The sequence below is a fragment of the Nipponia nippon genome, unplaced genomic scaffold (genome assembly GCF_047370975.1).
Source record: "Nipponia nippon isolate SJK-2023a ecotype South Korea unplaced genomic scaffold, ASM4737097v1 scaffold_10, whole genome shotgun sequence".
NCBI classification, from domain to species: Eukaryota; Metazoa; Chordata; class Aves; order Pelecaniformes; family Threskiornithidae; genus Nipponia; species Nipponia nippon.
The window spans coordinates 31076779-31093239 of NW_028262291.1; the positions used below are offsets into that span (position 1 = coordinate 31076779).

General features: G+C 41.7%; 1 protein-coding gene across 6 annotated transcripts in view; it reads right to left on the minus strand.

Annotated features, from left to right (window-relative positions):
- The window catches only part of DNAL1 (dynein axonemal light chain 1), a 27911-nt gene continuing 11450 nt past the window's right edge, over positions 1-16461 (minus strand). For 3 of the 6 annotated variants that reach the window (XM_087746358.1, XM_087746353.1, XM_087746356.1), the window contains exons 7-8: positions 16291-16437; positions 9735-13771 (exon numbers count right to left, since the gene is read on the minus strand). In XM_087746358.1, the coding sequence (XP_087602484.1) occupies positions 13725-13771; positions 16291-16437 (194 nt within the window). In that variant the 3' untranslated portion in view covers positions 9735-13724. Of the gene's footprint in view, positions 130-9734; positions 13772-16290; positions 16438-16461 lie in introns of those variants that run through there. The other 3 variants (XM_087746354.1, XM_087746357.1, XM_087746355.1) reach the window with 3 other exon arrangements.

Here is a 16461-nt window from a genome sequence, read left to right on the forward strand (position 1 = left end):
ATTTAGGTAATGTGTCATGATCCAATCCCCATATATCCCTACATACTATTGTACCCTAACTATTGAGTTGCCCTTCCACACAAGCTTTTGTTGCCACAGGCCTGTATCCAGTTCAGGGTCCAGTTCCTGCTGCGATAGAGAGAGAAGAAATCAGTTTATTAATAGTCAGTCAATCAATCAATACAATTACAATTCATTAATACATTATGATCTTACAATAGCCCGTGCCTGACTTGTAAGAATATGCACAATATCTACAGATGAGAATAGTGCCCGATTTGATAGACGAAGGGCAACGCTTTCCTGTCAGGGACCAGAGAGTCCCAGTTCTTTCAACAGTTCATAGTTGCCTTGGTACCATTTTCCACGTGCACCTAACAGAAACCCCATGAATTTAGTGATGTTAGCATTTGTTAGTTCTTGAATTTGTTCTTTCAGGTATTGATATTTCTTGATCTTCTCTGCAGCCACATCTACCAGAGATGTTAACTTACTCTCGTATCTGACCGTAATATCTACCACCAGAGCCTGCTCTCCTTTAACGAAGACTAGGTTTGGTTTGTATAATTCATTATGATAGTCTTTCAACAGTGGCTCCTGGAATACTACCCAGTCCTTCTTTTTTGCCTCATTTGCCAATAATTCGCACAGATGGTTATGTCTTTTAATCCTTCCCTCCTGCACCGCTGGGCAGTATCCAATAATAAGTGAGGAGGTCTCGTTTTCTGCGCTGCAATGTCGGAATGATTTAATTTGGGTTTCCTGTCTTCCCCTTGCTAGAAATTCCCTCATGGGGTAGATGTTTGCCCTCAGCTGTAACACTGTGATGAGCTTCCTGTGGGGAATGCCCCTATAAAATTCTATCCAGTTGTTGCTGATCTTGTCCATCTCAAAAGTTGGAAATTCCACAGCCCTGGGATACTAGCTTGGTCCAATTAATGAATTCTTGTTTCCTCCAGTTACAGGGTCTTGGAAAGATGACTTTTGGCGCAGACATCTCCCATTCCAAGACTGGTTCCTCGCTACCAAGTTCCTCTGATACTACCATAACTGCTGTTGGGTCCCAAATAGATGGAACCTTGTCCTTATCCCCTCCAGCTGCAATCCGTAGTCTTTCAAATTCTTTTTCAATTCCTTCCTCTCACACGATGGCTCTTCTCGTCTTATCCAAAGACTGAGCAATTCTGTGCAGTCTTCAGGCTTGCACGCTGGGTATCAAACCTGAGAGCCTGGTAATACCTAGTCCACCATCCCAAGTGCTGGAATACAGGATGGCATCACAAGTACTTACTGGGACATGTAACCACTCCTTGACGGCCATTCGAATCGCCAAGTCAAGGGTTTCCAGCTATGTAGCTTTCACGTCTGCCTGTTCTGCCAAGTACATCAGTCGCAGGACGGTATACCCTTTCAAGATGTCAACCTTCTGAAGCAGCTCTAATGCAGGCTTTCCAATCCGATATAGCCGTTCTGTTATCTGTCTATCAGGGAACAGTAGTTCTGGTTTCAATATACCGGTCCGTGCATCGATACATAGACCCAGGTACTTTTCAGAACTACTGGGTTCAATCGTATTGACGGGGGTGCCGTTGATCATCCATGGAGGACAGTTGTTGATCATATACGAGGCTTTTGTCGGTTGGATGTAAAAGCCGTGGCACTTCTCGCCTTGCATTTTGAGGCCCGTTAGATCACAGAAGACCTGCAAAATTCCATTGCTTTTCTGCATCCCATCCCATGATCCACTGAACAGTACCAGGTTGTCAGCAAAAGCCATAGTTGTTATACTTTTCTAGCAGTGTTGGAAACCACTTCCTGCCTCTTCCAACTTAAGACAGCAGAGGGTCCACAGGTAAGTTAAACAGGACCGGGGACATTGGATCACCTTGTTTAACCCCAATCTGAATCCCAGTAGGATCCGACTGTCATTCTTCAGGTCAATACATGTATTGATGTTATAATACAGATTTTTTAATCAGGGTGATTATATGATCGTCCGTGCCCTTTTGCGTAAGAGCTGAGATAATATGGTGTCAGAGGCTTTTGCAAGATTGATAAAGACTACCCCCAGGGGTCGATGTTCCTTTTTAGCGTTACAGATTAATAGCTGTAATAATTTAAGATTTTCTGCACACCCCAATGACTTAATGAACCCCCTTTGTTAAGGATTAATGAGTCATGCCCTCGTCAGCCTTGCCATCAAAATCGTTGAGAACAACCTGAGAATGGTTGATCCGATGGTGATTGGCCACCAGTTGTTGATGTCATTTTGGCGCTCTGGCGAGGCAAATTTTTATATTAGCACAGTCCTACGTTCTCTCACCACGTCCGGTATTATCCCTGACACCAGCCATAGACTGAAAAGTTCCGTCAGCTGGGCATAGTGAGGATCGATCTTAACGAGTTCTCTCAAACTAAGCCCATCCGGTCCTGGCGCCGCGTTCTTACTCATCTCCTTGATGTTTTTCGAGATTTCTTTCGACGAGTTGTCTGCCTGGCCAACGGTTCTGACAGCACCTAGGCCCTTGAATGTTCCCAGTGATTTCCGTCTCAACTTGAACACCTTGTGTACTTCATCCAGTGGGAATACCGCACCTCAGGGATCCCACATCATCCAGGATACCAGCCAGTTTCCCTCAATCCAGGGAGAACAGCCACTGGAATTGTAGGAGATGCCCCTGCTTCTAGGCCCTCTTCTCGTCCACTCCTTTGTCAGTTCAGAAGGAGCAGCCCTGCATGCTGATTGTTGCTTCTGATGTTGGCTTGCTTTCAACCCGGTGGACTTCATAAACAGGCATGAGTACTGGTCCTCGATGGCATCATCAATCAGTGTTGATGGATCTTCCTTCCCTTCGATCACCTTTTCAAAAGTCCCCTGAAGAATGGGCAGTTCCTCAGATGTCAACCAGTCAGAAATCACTCTCTGATAATGGGACTTCAGTCCCCCTTCTACTCGCGACCCAATGTCCACAGGATGTTCTCCTTTTTCTAGATGTTTCCTCCATTCCAGATCTCTTTCCCTTTTCCCAGGACTTTTATTAAGCCCTCTTCTCTTATTGCTTATCTGCTTAGTTGTTTTCGATGGAATATATTCCGCAATCAACTTATTGATGTTCTTGCTCCCCTCGTACTGCTTATCCAACTCGTGCAATAACTCCACCTCTTCCTCCGTCCAACACTGCCAACGTACCCCTCTTTCAGTACTTTCTTTTGGGTGGGAGGCGATGATCTGCTCAATATTTGTGACAGCTGGATGGGCCAAGTGTTTATGCTGTCCCAGGCCGATTTTTGATTTGAATACTCTTCCACATTCCCCACAGCTCAAGCCCTCCACCGGGGCAGATTCCATAGCCCCCCTTGCACTTTGGAAAATGGCAGGCAATACTGTGATGTTTTACGTTCTTTTTCCCACAGCGGGCACACTGAAACAAGATCTTTCTCTTTCCATGTGCTCTCTTCAGATGTTCAGTCAGTCCCAACGTCTTTCCTATCCCGTTCCCACAACGTGGGCACGATGGATTTTCGCCCGGGACCTTCGTTGGCGTGCCCTCCGGTGGCAGGGCGATACTCGAACCCAGGATAGGCGTTGATGGCAGTGGTGAGGATGGGGCCGTGGCCCCTAGGGGTGAGCGGCTCTAATCCTGGCGTGCCATCTGGCGAACTCTTCCTGCCCCGTGGTGCTATGCAACCATGATTGCTTCACTCTCCAAGTCTGGGAGGCTGGGTATTGTACCATGTTTGCTTTGACATATATATGCCTTTGGATAGAATCCTGTATCTGAATAGCAGAAACAGTTACTGCTCTTAAAAAATAAGTAGGAGTATCATTAAGGACTGCACTTTTTTCAATGCTGACACTTTTGCCTTTAAGTGTTCAATTTTCTGCCAAGGTTGTATTTTTTGTTCCTAACAAAATTAGGCTTCCTTTCAACATTTGGATGACTGTTCTGTGTCCCTATAAGCACAGGTCTTTTTGACTAACTAGGCTGTGGAAGCAGATGGCATGTCATGAACTGTTAAAATCATTCAAAAACTGCAAAGAACTAAAAGCTACTAATCTTTAAAAAGAAGCTTAAGCAAATTAGTCTTATTAAGAGTTTCAGTGTTGATTGTTATCTTTTTCCTTTTGTAAATTAGAGAAAATACTTGTCTACCATTATCCTAGGACCCTCAGAGAGAAGAGAAGCTTTAGCGCACTGTGCCAGGACAGACAGTAGGTGAAGCAGCTGGACGTCATGGTCCACTTGTAGTACTGGGATTAACTCCAGTAAAAAGCAATGATGCAATTAAACTTAAAATTCTGAAGTGTGTTTCTGGGAAGTTGCCAATAGCTTCCAGATATTGAGAACTGCAGGGCAGGGCAACAGTTCAGAAACAAGCAGGGCTCAAGAGTATATCTAAAAAGGGATTTAAAGTAATGTAGATACTGTTGTAATGAATGCGTTTGCCTGGAGTACCAGTGTCGCAGCAGCAGAACAGTCTACGGTTACTTAACAGAGACTGGGAAGGCCTAGAAACACATAACAAAGCAAGGGAGATAGAGGTGGAACTGGCAGACATTGAGAAATATGGCAAAAATGAAGTGGGTTTGTTGGTTTTTTTAGATTGGAGAGGAGATCTTGACTAAACTTGAGAACTGAAATGAGGTTAATCAAACTGTCTTAGGAAAATGCTTTCACTGTCCTTGCTCAAACAGTGCAAAACCAATCGGTTATGCAGTCCTTTAGGAAAAAACAGAGGCTGTTCATATTGGGACAAACCAAAGCTCTGTCTAGCCCCAGGTCTTGTTTCTGTCAGTGATCAGGAGCAGATGCTTAGGAAAAAGCGAGGGACAGCATGGACCGGCGGGTGTAGTTCTAGCTAGAAAATAGGATGCTAAACTAAACTTACGTGTGTTCTCAGGTAAGGCAAATCTGCACAGAGGTTTGTACTGAAATGTACTGTTCTCCTTACGGGCAGAACATCAGGACATCTCTCTGCCTTTTACTCTTCTGCTCTGTGTATCACCTGCGTTTACTCTGGTATTTTTGGTGTCTGGAAGTATGCCTGGGTGATAATGAGCAAACCTTTAGTTATGGCCCTCAGGAGTTTTCAAGCTTGAAGTAGTTTTAGATATGGCATAGCAAATTATGGTGACAAACAACTGATCAGATGAAATGAAGTACAAGATTTAGGGAGTAAATCGTAGGATTGCTTTAAGTAACGATTTAATCTTTCAGATATGATGATGCTTGAATGAAAGCATTATTATAGTCTTCCAAAGACCAGATCTTTCACTGATTCTTGCTATTTTAGGAAATTGACATAAGACTAATTTTTCCTCTTATCAGGGATAAGCCATTGAGGTGCTGATAAGAACAAATCAGAGATTTTCTTTAATTGCACAAAAATGGTGTGTTACACACTGAATCCAGTACTGTTGTTTCTCTCCAACGCCCTGCTGCAGTAGAAGAGAACAGGAAGATGTGATAGAGTGAGGTCTGTCACTGGAAGAAAATCAGAAAAGGACTTTTTCTGAGGATAACCTCTAACAACTGTGGGTTAGCAGAGCTGACCAAAATCAGGTAAATGTTCCAAGTCAGTGGCATCAAACAGAAATGCTTCTCGGCATGTTTACATATTGCTAGTAGCCACCAGAAGACCTCTTTTCTGTCATGGTAATGAGTAAAAATGCTCCTCTGAGTGGTTTGTTTAAAAACAAATGAGCAAAACCAAACCTGCTGCCCACTTGCTTACGGTAGCAGTTTGGAATTGATCCTACATCTGAATTAGATCCTGCCTACTAGCAAAAGTTGGCAGAGAATTATCTTAATAAAACAAACCAACCAGCCAACCCTGAATTACACAGCATTTGAACTGAGCTGGTCTAATCTGGAATGAATTCTGTTACTCTCTTAGGGGGTGAAAAAATTATTTGAGTGGCTCCCTACTGCAGCACAGTGTTAATTTAAGGCTGTGGTGTTCCAGTCATGATTAAAAAGAAAAAAACAACTCTTCTCTATGTTCTGTTGATCTGTCTGTTTTACAACCCTATGCTCATTATTTTCCATCGTTTAAAGGCCTGTTTACTGATCCCCAATTAGTATAAGGGTTTGCTGATAATTCAGAAAAAAGGCAGTATATGCTCAGTCATTGACTTGAGTTTGAACAAGGCGTCTCTTTGCTTTAGCTGTCTTTGCTATGGGAACAAAAACAAGATTTACAGACTGCGATTCTGTGAATGGATACTGATAGATTTGCCTTTTACAGTGCGAGATCAGGCTTCGGGTGGTCATGTACCCAGTAGTCGGGTGGCTGTATTTCAAAACCATTACCTATTTGAGTCTTGATGCCAGCGTTGGGCGTTGCGGAGATGCAGCGATAGATCACGTTTTGCCCCGATCGCGTACTTCTGCCTTTCTGCCTGTGTTTGCCCTTTACGGCTAGATTCAGTCTTTCAGGTTTGTCATCTGCATGGGATAGCATCTCAGTTTTGTAAGACTCTGTGCGTGTATATAATTACGAGATATATGCATGCCCTTGTGATGCATATGTGATATAGCTACAGGTGTTTTGCAGTCCAGCTGCAAGAACAACTCTTCTGCATTTTAATTTATTTGATGTTTTTCCATTTACTGATACAGGTAACGGTATCTGAGAGAACTCAACTCTGTAAGGTGAAGGCCTAGAGAATTTCAATCGGCTGTGCAGGACCTTGGCATTTTGCTAGCTAGGAGCAGGTAGGAATACAGCTGTTTAAAGGCAGGGCAAAGACAGAAATTCTAAAGCTTCGAGGTAACTCATCTATTAATCCCATACTAAAGATGTAATGTGAAGTCCAAATTAGCTAAAACTACCCTCTGATTTATCAGGCTGAGGCTTTCGGTCATTTTTACCATTGCAACAAGCTTAGGTTAAAATCAACATTAAAAAAAAATGTTTCCTAAACCACAAAGAGTGACCTTTCTCACTCTCAGCAATTACACGCTTCTTAATTCTCTTTCAGGCAGTGGACTAGAAAGTCCTTATCTATACCTATCCTATTTTAAAAGAAATGGGAGTAGGGAGGACTGTCGCCATAGAAGTCTTGTCTGCTTTCATACAATGGCACTTCTAGTCCCATGATTACCTCTGCCAGAAACCTTGTTCTAAACGACATTTTCCCACACAAACTTTCTCCCGTTTTATCTTCTGATGTATGTCTGAAAGTTCATAAAGCTTTAAAGAGACAGAGAAGCAGCGTCTACAAATCGTGTGTGATTTTTGTGGGGGTGAGTTTCTATGTAAATTCGTCACTTGGGTTCAGCTGCTTTACTCGCCCTCATTCTCTCCTGTGTCAAATGTTAGGAAGACACAAACTCTGAATCCCCAGCTGTCTAAGGACTTTTCTTTCCAAGACTAGGATTCCACTGACAGCTGAGCCTGAAAAAAACCCCTAACGTCTCCAGATTAGAAGACAACATATATTTTTCTAGAAATGTAATTGTATATTTTAAAAACCAGTTTCCTGCAGCTTCTCCACATGTATTTTTCCCCTTGTAGTTCAGATTTGATATAAACTTTTTTGTGTTCATTCTTTTTATGTTCTGTTTTTAAATTTGTAGTCAAAGCTTTGGTGTACTGTACAGGAGCAGTCAGCCTTTGTAATTACTGTATAAATGCTTTATAATAAAGTATATTACTTTTATTTTAACAAGTGAGCAGACACTTCCTTTTGTGTGTTTGCTGCCTAGGGCACCTTTTAAAAGACTGTTACATGTTAAAAATGTACATATATAAATATATTTACCTGTTGCTGTACAGTTGTGATAGACTGGACTGAATTTATTTTTTGTGTGCTTTTTTATAAAATATTAATACACTAAAGGAAATCTTGCTGATGTGATTGTAATGTACTATGTAACTTATTTACTTGATATCCTCTATATATCTAAAAAACCTTTTATTAAATGAGGTTTAAAAAAGGTTCCATAGCCGAGTTTTTTGATGGTATGAGGGAGTGGCAGTCGGGGGTCGGGGTGGCAGTGACTGCGATGCGTTCATGCGAAGGACGCCGTTGTGAGCTCTTTTAGCTGGTCTGGTCTCTCATTGTGCCCACCTCTCTCTTTTCCACAGCAATTCTCGAGGCTGTTTCTCAATGTAAACTTCTCCCCGAAGACACCAGCCTGCGATGTGTTTTATGTCTTCTATCCAAGAAAATAACTGGCAGATGCAGCTCCATTGCTTTATGGAAGTGTTGATTGCGTGCGTGTCTCCCGCTCCGAGCCAAGCACCTTCTCAGAACGCCAGTAACAACCTTGATAATGTGTTAGAAATTCAGGGGGAATAGTTCTAGGTCTGCTTCTGCGCTGTAAATAAGGCCAGCTGGATTCTGACGCTACCTGACTGAAGTAAATCTCGAGCTGCTGGAAAGAGTTAACGTTTTCCTGCTGTTTAGTAGTTGAATCTGCTGGCTGTAGAAATGATGACTCCAGCTGTAAATCATATCGCATCGTATTTTTCAAGGGTAGAGTTTAAAAAAAGTTTTAGTAAATAGTCTTAAAGGCACTTGTCTGTTACCTGAATCTAAGGGGTTTTTTAAACATATTTTGTTATACAGCGCTAATCTAATTTCCCCTGGCAGTAGCTGGATCTCTTGCTGTGGATTTCAAATATTAATAAGTTTCCATCCATCTTCAAAACAAAGGTTCCTTCTGTTGTGGTAGTTAACTGGTTTTAGTTAACTAGGCTACTGTTTCTCACGCCGATGGGTGTGAAGTCTTTAAAAGCTGCAGATGTTTCACTACAGAAAGCAGATGGTAGAAATGTGTATCGGTGTCTGACTGGCCTCCTGCTAGGTTTCAGTTCGAATCTAAGGCGGCACACCAGTTTTCTTTCAATATTCTTGGCAAAGCTGGCAGGAGAAAGACTCAGCCCAAGACATTAAAATGCTCTTTTTATCAGCTCAGTGTAGAAGCCCTTGCTTTAATTTACTCCGGTGGACGTGGCTGTTGATCAGCAATAGCATTTGGAGAAGTAAGTGGCGTTTTGCTTGGTGGGCAAAAGAGAGGGAACACCGAAGCCTTCACTTCAGATAGGAGACCACGAGTTTGTTTAAGGCTTTAAATAATGTATTTGCCTCCCTGCCAAAGCCAACTGGCAGAAGTGCTAAAGGTTGACTACTTTGTACTAAAACTGGGAAGCCATGCAAACAAACTTTGGCTGATCAAAAAAGTCACAAGTTTTGGGCATTTGGGTTTTCATCTTTTTTTAACGGGTTGATCCAAGCCCAAGCTACTGGAAATTACTTGAACTACTGAAAGAGACCTTCTAAAGCATTTCAGTGATTAGTCAACTTTGAGTTAGTGGTAGTGCGAGGAATGCTGCAGTAATTCCCTATATGTTTTTTAAGCAGCACTACAGCCATCATTGCAGGATGCTATTTGTGTCATTATCGAGACCAGCTGCTGTGGACTGTGGGGCAGAGAGCTGCTTCTTTGTATCGGAGTTTTGAAATTACATTTCAGTGACACTGTCTGTTAAAGGCTAAAGTTTCTATTACAGAAGTTCATTAATCAGTTAACCTTCTCTTGGCCTGGTTTAATGGAACTGATAGTATATTGCTGTTAACAGGACTTAAATTCAAAGTGAATTAGTAATTTTGTACGGAAGAAAGACTAGCCATTGACTTATTTGGATTTTTTTTTTTCCCCGTATAGCAGTAGTAGACTTCTCTCTTCAGACCTAAGAACAAAGTCTGACAACCACTGTCTTAAAAGATTGAAAAATATTTATGTATCAGATGACAAAAATCACAATATATCAGCATTTTTAAAGTCTAAGTCATATTCTATTCTAAAATATAGAGGCAATAAGGAACAGCATTTACATACTATATAAATACATTGCTCCCTGAGCAGCTAGGAAAGTTTAATGAGAACAAAATTTAATTTCTGAACTATTTCGTTACACAACAGCCAAAGACGTTTGTATAAAATAACATTATATTATTTTTAAACAAGTTTCACAGAAGAACATTTATAAACATAAGCCTAAATAACTTAAACACAGCAAATTTAACAGTTTGGTCATGCTACAAAATTACTGGATACAAAAGATAGCCAAAGGGGATGTTAAAAGTGCTCTCTTGTGTGAAGATTCTTCTAGATGAGTCTACTTCTAGTGTAACCTGAGTAATCTGCTGGTTCTCGGGTCTCTTCTCACATTTTTCCAGCAGTTCTCAATATAATCACTGCATACATCAGCTCTTTGAAGAGAGGTCAATGTGCTAACAAGCAAGTAAAAAACCTAGCTATTTCCTATCGCTAATTTAATTTTAGGATATTTCTCTAAGGAATAAAGTGGATGCTAATCCTCCATAGTTTCACTGGGGAAAGCAGAATTCCACATGGCTTGCAAGTTTTACATGGGTGCTCTTTTCATCCATGAATAATAATGTGCTTACTACGTTATTGGATGTGGTGAGATAGGGAAGAGCAAAGAGTAATGCAGAAAGACAAGCCTTTTTTTACTCAGCCGCTCCCTATGGGCGTGCAGGCTGAGCTTTGCTCTTAGCTTATACATGACATGGTGTAGCACCATCATCAATATGCAAATCAGCTGCTTTAATTCTACCACCTGTATAGTATGTCTTCCACCACATCCAGTGCGTATTTTTAAAGTGCAAATTTTAAAATTTAGGAAAAGTTCACTTATTTTAGAGGAGAAGAAGGTTGGGGGGTTGATTTGTTCTTGAGTGTAATCATGATAGATCAGGCAAAGGAACATTAAGCTGAACCTTCCACCCAGCTTTGAGCTGAAGCATCCCCTGACAAATGAGAGCCACAGGTTATTCTTTTCTTACTGTATTGTTTCATTGAGATTGACATACAGTTCTTATCAGGAGGGTTTTAAAGTATATGCTAATTTATCACAGCGTGAAGGGTGAAAGGCAAGGGAAAGCTTGTGAGCGTCCCTTGCTGCTGTTATAATTGTGCTGAGACTGGCTGGATGCCCCGTTCCTTCAATGATGTTTTTTTTTTCTTTTTTGGTGGTGTTTGCAATGCAGCCCCCAAAAAAGAGATGGAGAATTTGTGCTGTTAATCTGTGAAAAGAGCTGATGACAGTGAGCCACACAACACACGCAGCTCTACCAAAAACTGCAATAGGTCTTGGACTGATTCCCGTACATACAGCCTGTACTGGTCACTGACAAGAGCCAGGAACTGCTCTTATCCCTCACGTCTTGTCAATGGAATGGAGCTGTGTTTCGTTCCAACTGTCACCACACAGTCAGAACACTTAAGTTTCTATTCTGCTCTCAGAATGTCTCAAAATAGCCAGAGTATTTGCTGTATCTAACATAACCTTCAGAAATGTAGACTTAGACCATATTTAGATATTAAAAAAAAAAAGTTAACCAGCAGGATTACTTGGCATGGGACTGCGTGCTCATCACTCGCTCGCTCTCCTGTTGCCTTCCATTGGAGGCGCTAACTTAGCCATACGTACCACGCTTGTAGACGATGTGCGAGGAGAGACCAGCTGCAGAAGCTCGCTTTGCTGTGTGGCCAAGCGCTATAAGAGCACTGCATGGTCTATGCTGAAGATGTCCCCAAACACAGATTAAACAGGCATTTCTGTTTGTTGGTAGTATTCGTAAGTCAAGTTTTGCCCCGCTCACATTAAACACACTTTAATTACAGTCGCCAAGGGCAGAAGGCAATCCCCTGTTGCCCCACCGCAGCAGATGGGGCCAGCAGGCTGCACACTGCCCAAGCACAGCCACTTGCCGAAAGTCACTGGCTCCACCTGAACTCAATGGCTTAGTTTTAAAAGAAGCCAATCTGAAATGGCTGTTGGCTGTATACCCTCTCTCCCACTGTGCTTCTTGGTCAAGGGTGCCTTTACCGATGATAAAGCTAGGAGAATAATTCTAAAAAGAAATTACATACCAATATAAAGTTGTCTGTAAGATAAATCCAGTGAGCTAGGTAACTAAGAAACTGCTTTCTGGTCAAGAGAACAGCTGCCTGGAAGCACTTTGTGCTAGGGGAATAACGTCCACAGTTTTTGCCATTGCTCTCTTGACCTTATTTTAAGTAATGAATCTAAATCAAACTCAAGCCTTATCAGCAATTGCCAATTTAAATGGGAATGCTTAAGAATTCCTCTAACAGTCATAGAATAACCAGCAATATATTGAAACTAAACTGCGATTGTCTTGTAATCTTCTACTTCACACTGTTCACCTAGAAATTGATTAGAGAGAGAATTATCTTCTACTACAATTACACCTGGAGTTGAGATCAATAGCACTGTTGTCTGGGCCAATTCTACCTCCTTTTTATCTCTGACCATGACTTCCAAGATTTCAACTCCTGCCACACCTTCACAAACAAAATAATTGAGTGGCGTTGTGCCTCCAGCCCTTCGATGCCTGGTCTGGAACCAGCAGGTATGCTTGTTGCCATTTTAATTTAAACAACGATGGTACCATGAATTAGAAGAAAAGCTTTTAACAAAAGCAAGCTGCAGAAAAATCTACTCAGGGGACTTGATCTACTCTCAAGAGAAGAAGAAAAAAACCACTACTGGCATCCAACAGTGCAATCGGGTATGTCTTCACCATTGTTTAACGCTTTTCACTAAAAATAGCTACCTGTCATATAAGGGGGCTTTACTAAAACTGGTTACCCTGCAGTATAGCACATTTAGTACGTCTTCAATACTTTTTTTTTCCAATGCTCACTTTCCAGCTCATCTCACCTTCCCCACTAACTACATACGCTTTCTCTCACTGCTTACATCTGTGCTTTCATAAAAAAATGAGTATCCCCAAACCCAAGATTTTCTGCCCTCAAACCCACGTCTTTTGTTCACTGTTTGTTTCTGCATTAGTGTCAGCCTACTTAGTTACAGGACAATTCCAGAGCTGAAAAGGATTATGTCCACCAGTGACCCAAACCAAAACTAGGAACCAGCTGTAGGTTAATAGGCCACATAGTCCAAGCGAAAATAATTTCTTGCTAAGAGACAAAAAAAAAAAAAAAAAAAGCACTAGCAGATATATTAGTCTCACTGAAACCATGCAAAGAATTCCCATTGCCTCTTTAAAATAAATAAATATATAAGTTATACATGGCCTTCTAAGCAATGCAGTCGAGTTCCAACGCGAGAAGCCCAATTCAAAACTTCAGGCCAGTAACAAGCAATCATCAGATCAATACCTTTTTTCTGCATAGGTCCACAACTACTGGGCCTGTTTGGCATAACAGTTAAGGGGATGAAAAGGCAAACTCACATATTAAAAATATCGAGGGATTCCCATGACAAAATGAAACCCAACAAAGCCTGTAACGTGGCTCTAAATGACAACACTGTTCTTTTGGCCTCAGTGTTTCCAATGATAATGTTGGCCAGCTGCACCTAAGAAGCTCAGATGGTTCTATTGTAACCTAAGAGTGAATAACAAGCACCACTAATCAGGGATTAAAAATAGCTATGCATTAGTTTAGGTAAAGATCTCTTGCTAGCCAAACAGCAGATAAACTCAGCTCCACTGTAGAGAAGGTGTCGTAAGCTTGACAAAATTGGTGTGCCTGAATTTTGGTAACTAACTCTTTGGGTGACAGACTGTGGAAATAAGCTGGTCTTTTAAAAATTGCCCAAAGATTTTCTTCAAAACAAACATTTTTTATAAAAGTTCTATGTGCTGAGCTATCTGGAGTTACTTAAATAATTAAATACCCAACAAGAAAGTGTCATCAGTTTGCTCCTTCTTCATCTTCTTCTTCTTTAATAACTAGGATACCTAAGAGAAAAAAGAGAGAAAAATCTGCAAGGATTTACAAATAGATTATGCAGAGAAAAACACAGTTAATGCTGATACACCTGAAAGCTAGTCTGGACTGCGGGAAAGAGTCAGACTAGCAGAAAGAGGAAAGAGTTATATTTCCTGCCACTGCTTCTAACCGACAGGAACATACCTGGACTGCTCTTAACTAGAAAAGCCTCTGACTGATGAGATCTTTTGTTGGATGTTTTTCCAACTTCTTAGGTAACAGGGAATAAAAAAGGTACTAAAGCAGGACCTGCAAAGATCAGCCTAACTTGGTCACCGGGAGATGCACCATGTCGGTTCAACTAACCACCAACTCGCATATCACCCTTCTCTTGCTGGGCCCCTACTTTGTGCTGCCGTTTCCACGACATACATGACCAAGTTAGTATAGGATACCTCCTCAATGATACCCAACTTGGATGTCCAGGCTACAAAATACAAGTATACTAATGTGGCTCCAAGAAGCAATAGGGTCACATCCCTTAGGGATAACTTGGATGTCATGGAATAAAGCTGCATTGCACAGTAGAGTGATAGTCTATACCCACTCCTTGGGTACTGAAAAAAAACCACAAATGAACAAACAAACCAACCACTTTTTAACTAACTGCCATGTTGAGCAATGGCACCTCAGACTGTGGCAGTCTGCAGGGTTCGCACCACCTCATAGTGATGCGTTCATGAATTTAAAATAAGCAGAAATGCTAATAGCCCAAAAAAAGATTTATCAAGTTACACATTTGCCCCACAGCAGCAAAACCCAATAGTACAGGTAAGCTCACAGCATGCTGCAATAGCACAATCAAATCCATGCCTAAATAACTAGCACAGGAACAGCAAGGGTGTGAAGATATAAGTTCATTCACCTGTGCTGTCACCTGGGTAATGGGAACTGTGTCATACTGATGCTTTGCTCAGCTTGAGGCAGAGACAACTATTGTGAGGCTTTTTGGTGAGAGCCCTTTACTTATTCTAAGATTGGGGTGCTGTGTTTCTTTTTTCACAGGTAGGAAACAAAAAATAAAACCACCAGAGCCTGGTTTCTGTTGTGCTTTAGGCACCTAACTGCTGAGCAGGGTTCTTGGCACAGGAACTAACAGAAAGGAGACACCTACCTGCTGAAAGAGACCTTCAGTGCTTATTTTTGTCCAGAAGATCTTCAAGCATTTCAATAATTTTGAGGTCCCTATATTAGTCATCTCACATACACTACATAAGCATAACAGGACCCTGGGACAGTAACAGCAAGAACCTTACGGCCAGTCACAGCATTTCTGACTTCTCTCTTGCTCAACAGTCTAGTTTTTGTGGTTTCCATTCTTAAATATCATCCTCTCTTTCTACATTGCATAGGAAATGCACCTGCCTAATTCAGAGCTGTCCATTGCTCCCAGCTGCAGGAATGCTTAAGAAACTAAGGGTCTAATCTTACACTAACAAGGTTACCCTTTGCCCGTAGATACTTGCCCTATTCCATTTTTTGTTTCACTCTCAAAATGTTTTCTACTACAACAACAAATGGACTACTGCAGGCCATCCTTCACAGCAGCACGCTTCTCTCGCCAGGCTTCCCCTTCCCAAGAATTCTTACTACTTCAGTTGATCTGGCTTTGATTTCCCATCCATTGCTCCCCGTACTGATGCTGGCCTCTTGTCGCCATCCCTACACTCGTACCTTCCCTGCTGCTACTCTGACTCTTTATTAGTGTTACCAGTCCTGCTCTCCTCTTCATTGCTTTAGTAAACAGCAGGTAACAGTGAACAGCTAACACCTCCGTTAACAGAAGTTAACATCTTTAAAAACAGATTTAAAAATTATCTCACTTTCAGTCACTAACCAGGACATGCTTTAATATATTTTCATATCAGTGACAAAAAAGAGAGGAGAGCTTATAAACTGGGGCTTAGTGCGGTGACAAGAGGGGGATATTCAGGCATTTAGGAAACTTGCATGAAGTTCTGAAATCTTGCCCCTGCACCAGAAGCAAAACAGAACATATCCCTGTCTATCCCCATTCCCCCATGTCACCTTCTTTTGTTGGGGAAAACCGTAAATCAAATCTGCTGGGAAAACTGTAATTCAACGTGGCAGATGAAAGCCTTGTAACTTACTTAATGCTAAACACTTAACTATATAGTTACACAAGGCAACATGTGAACTCCACAAGAGAACTTCAAACCAGTATGCTTCAGTTCCCCATTAGTTATGTGCTAAAACTATTCGACTGGATAACTTCAAGAGTAAAGCCCAACTGCGGGCTGCAAGACCACTTAACGCTCCAAAACCCATCACTTTCAGAAGATCCTGCAGCCAGGGCTGCAAAATTCAGCTGCCAGAAGTCAGCCTACTTCTGAATAACTCCAAAGAGAGGAGGGAGGAATATTACATGGGCACACAGATGAATTTCTGAGGTTGTGATTCATTTCCCGGTGGCTGTCTTTGTATTAAGCTGTTAACTCACACCAATTGCCTCATGCCGCAAACTCACCATCCAGCTTTTTCAGCTTGGGTACCCGTTTGGTTGCTTCTTCAATCCAATTGTTCTTCTGATCAGAGGCGTATTTCTCTTGTAGTGGATTGCCTACAAACACCAGATCCTCTAGTAATGGCAGCTCTGCCAGTCTCACAAACTCTGCTGCAACCACAAAGGTGAAAACAC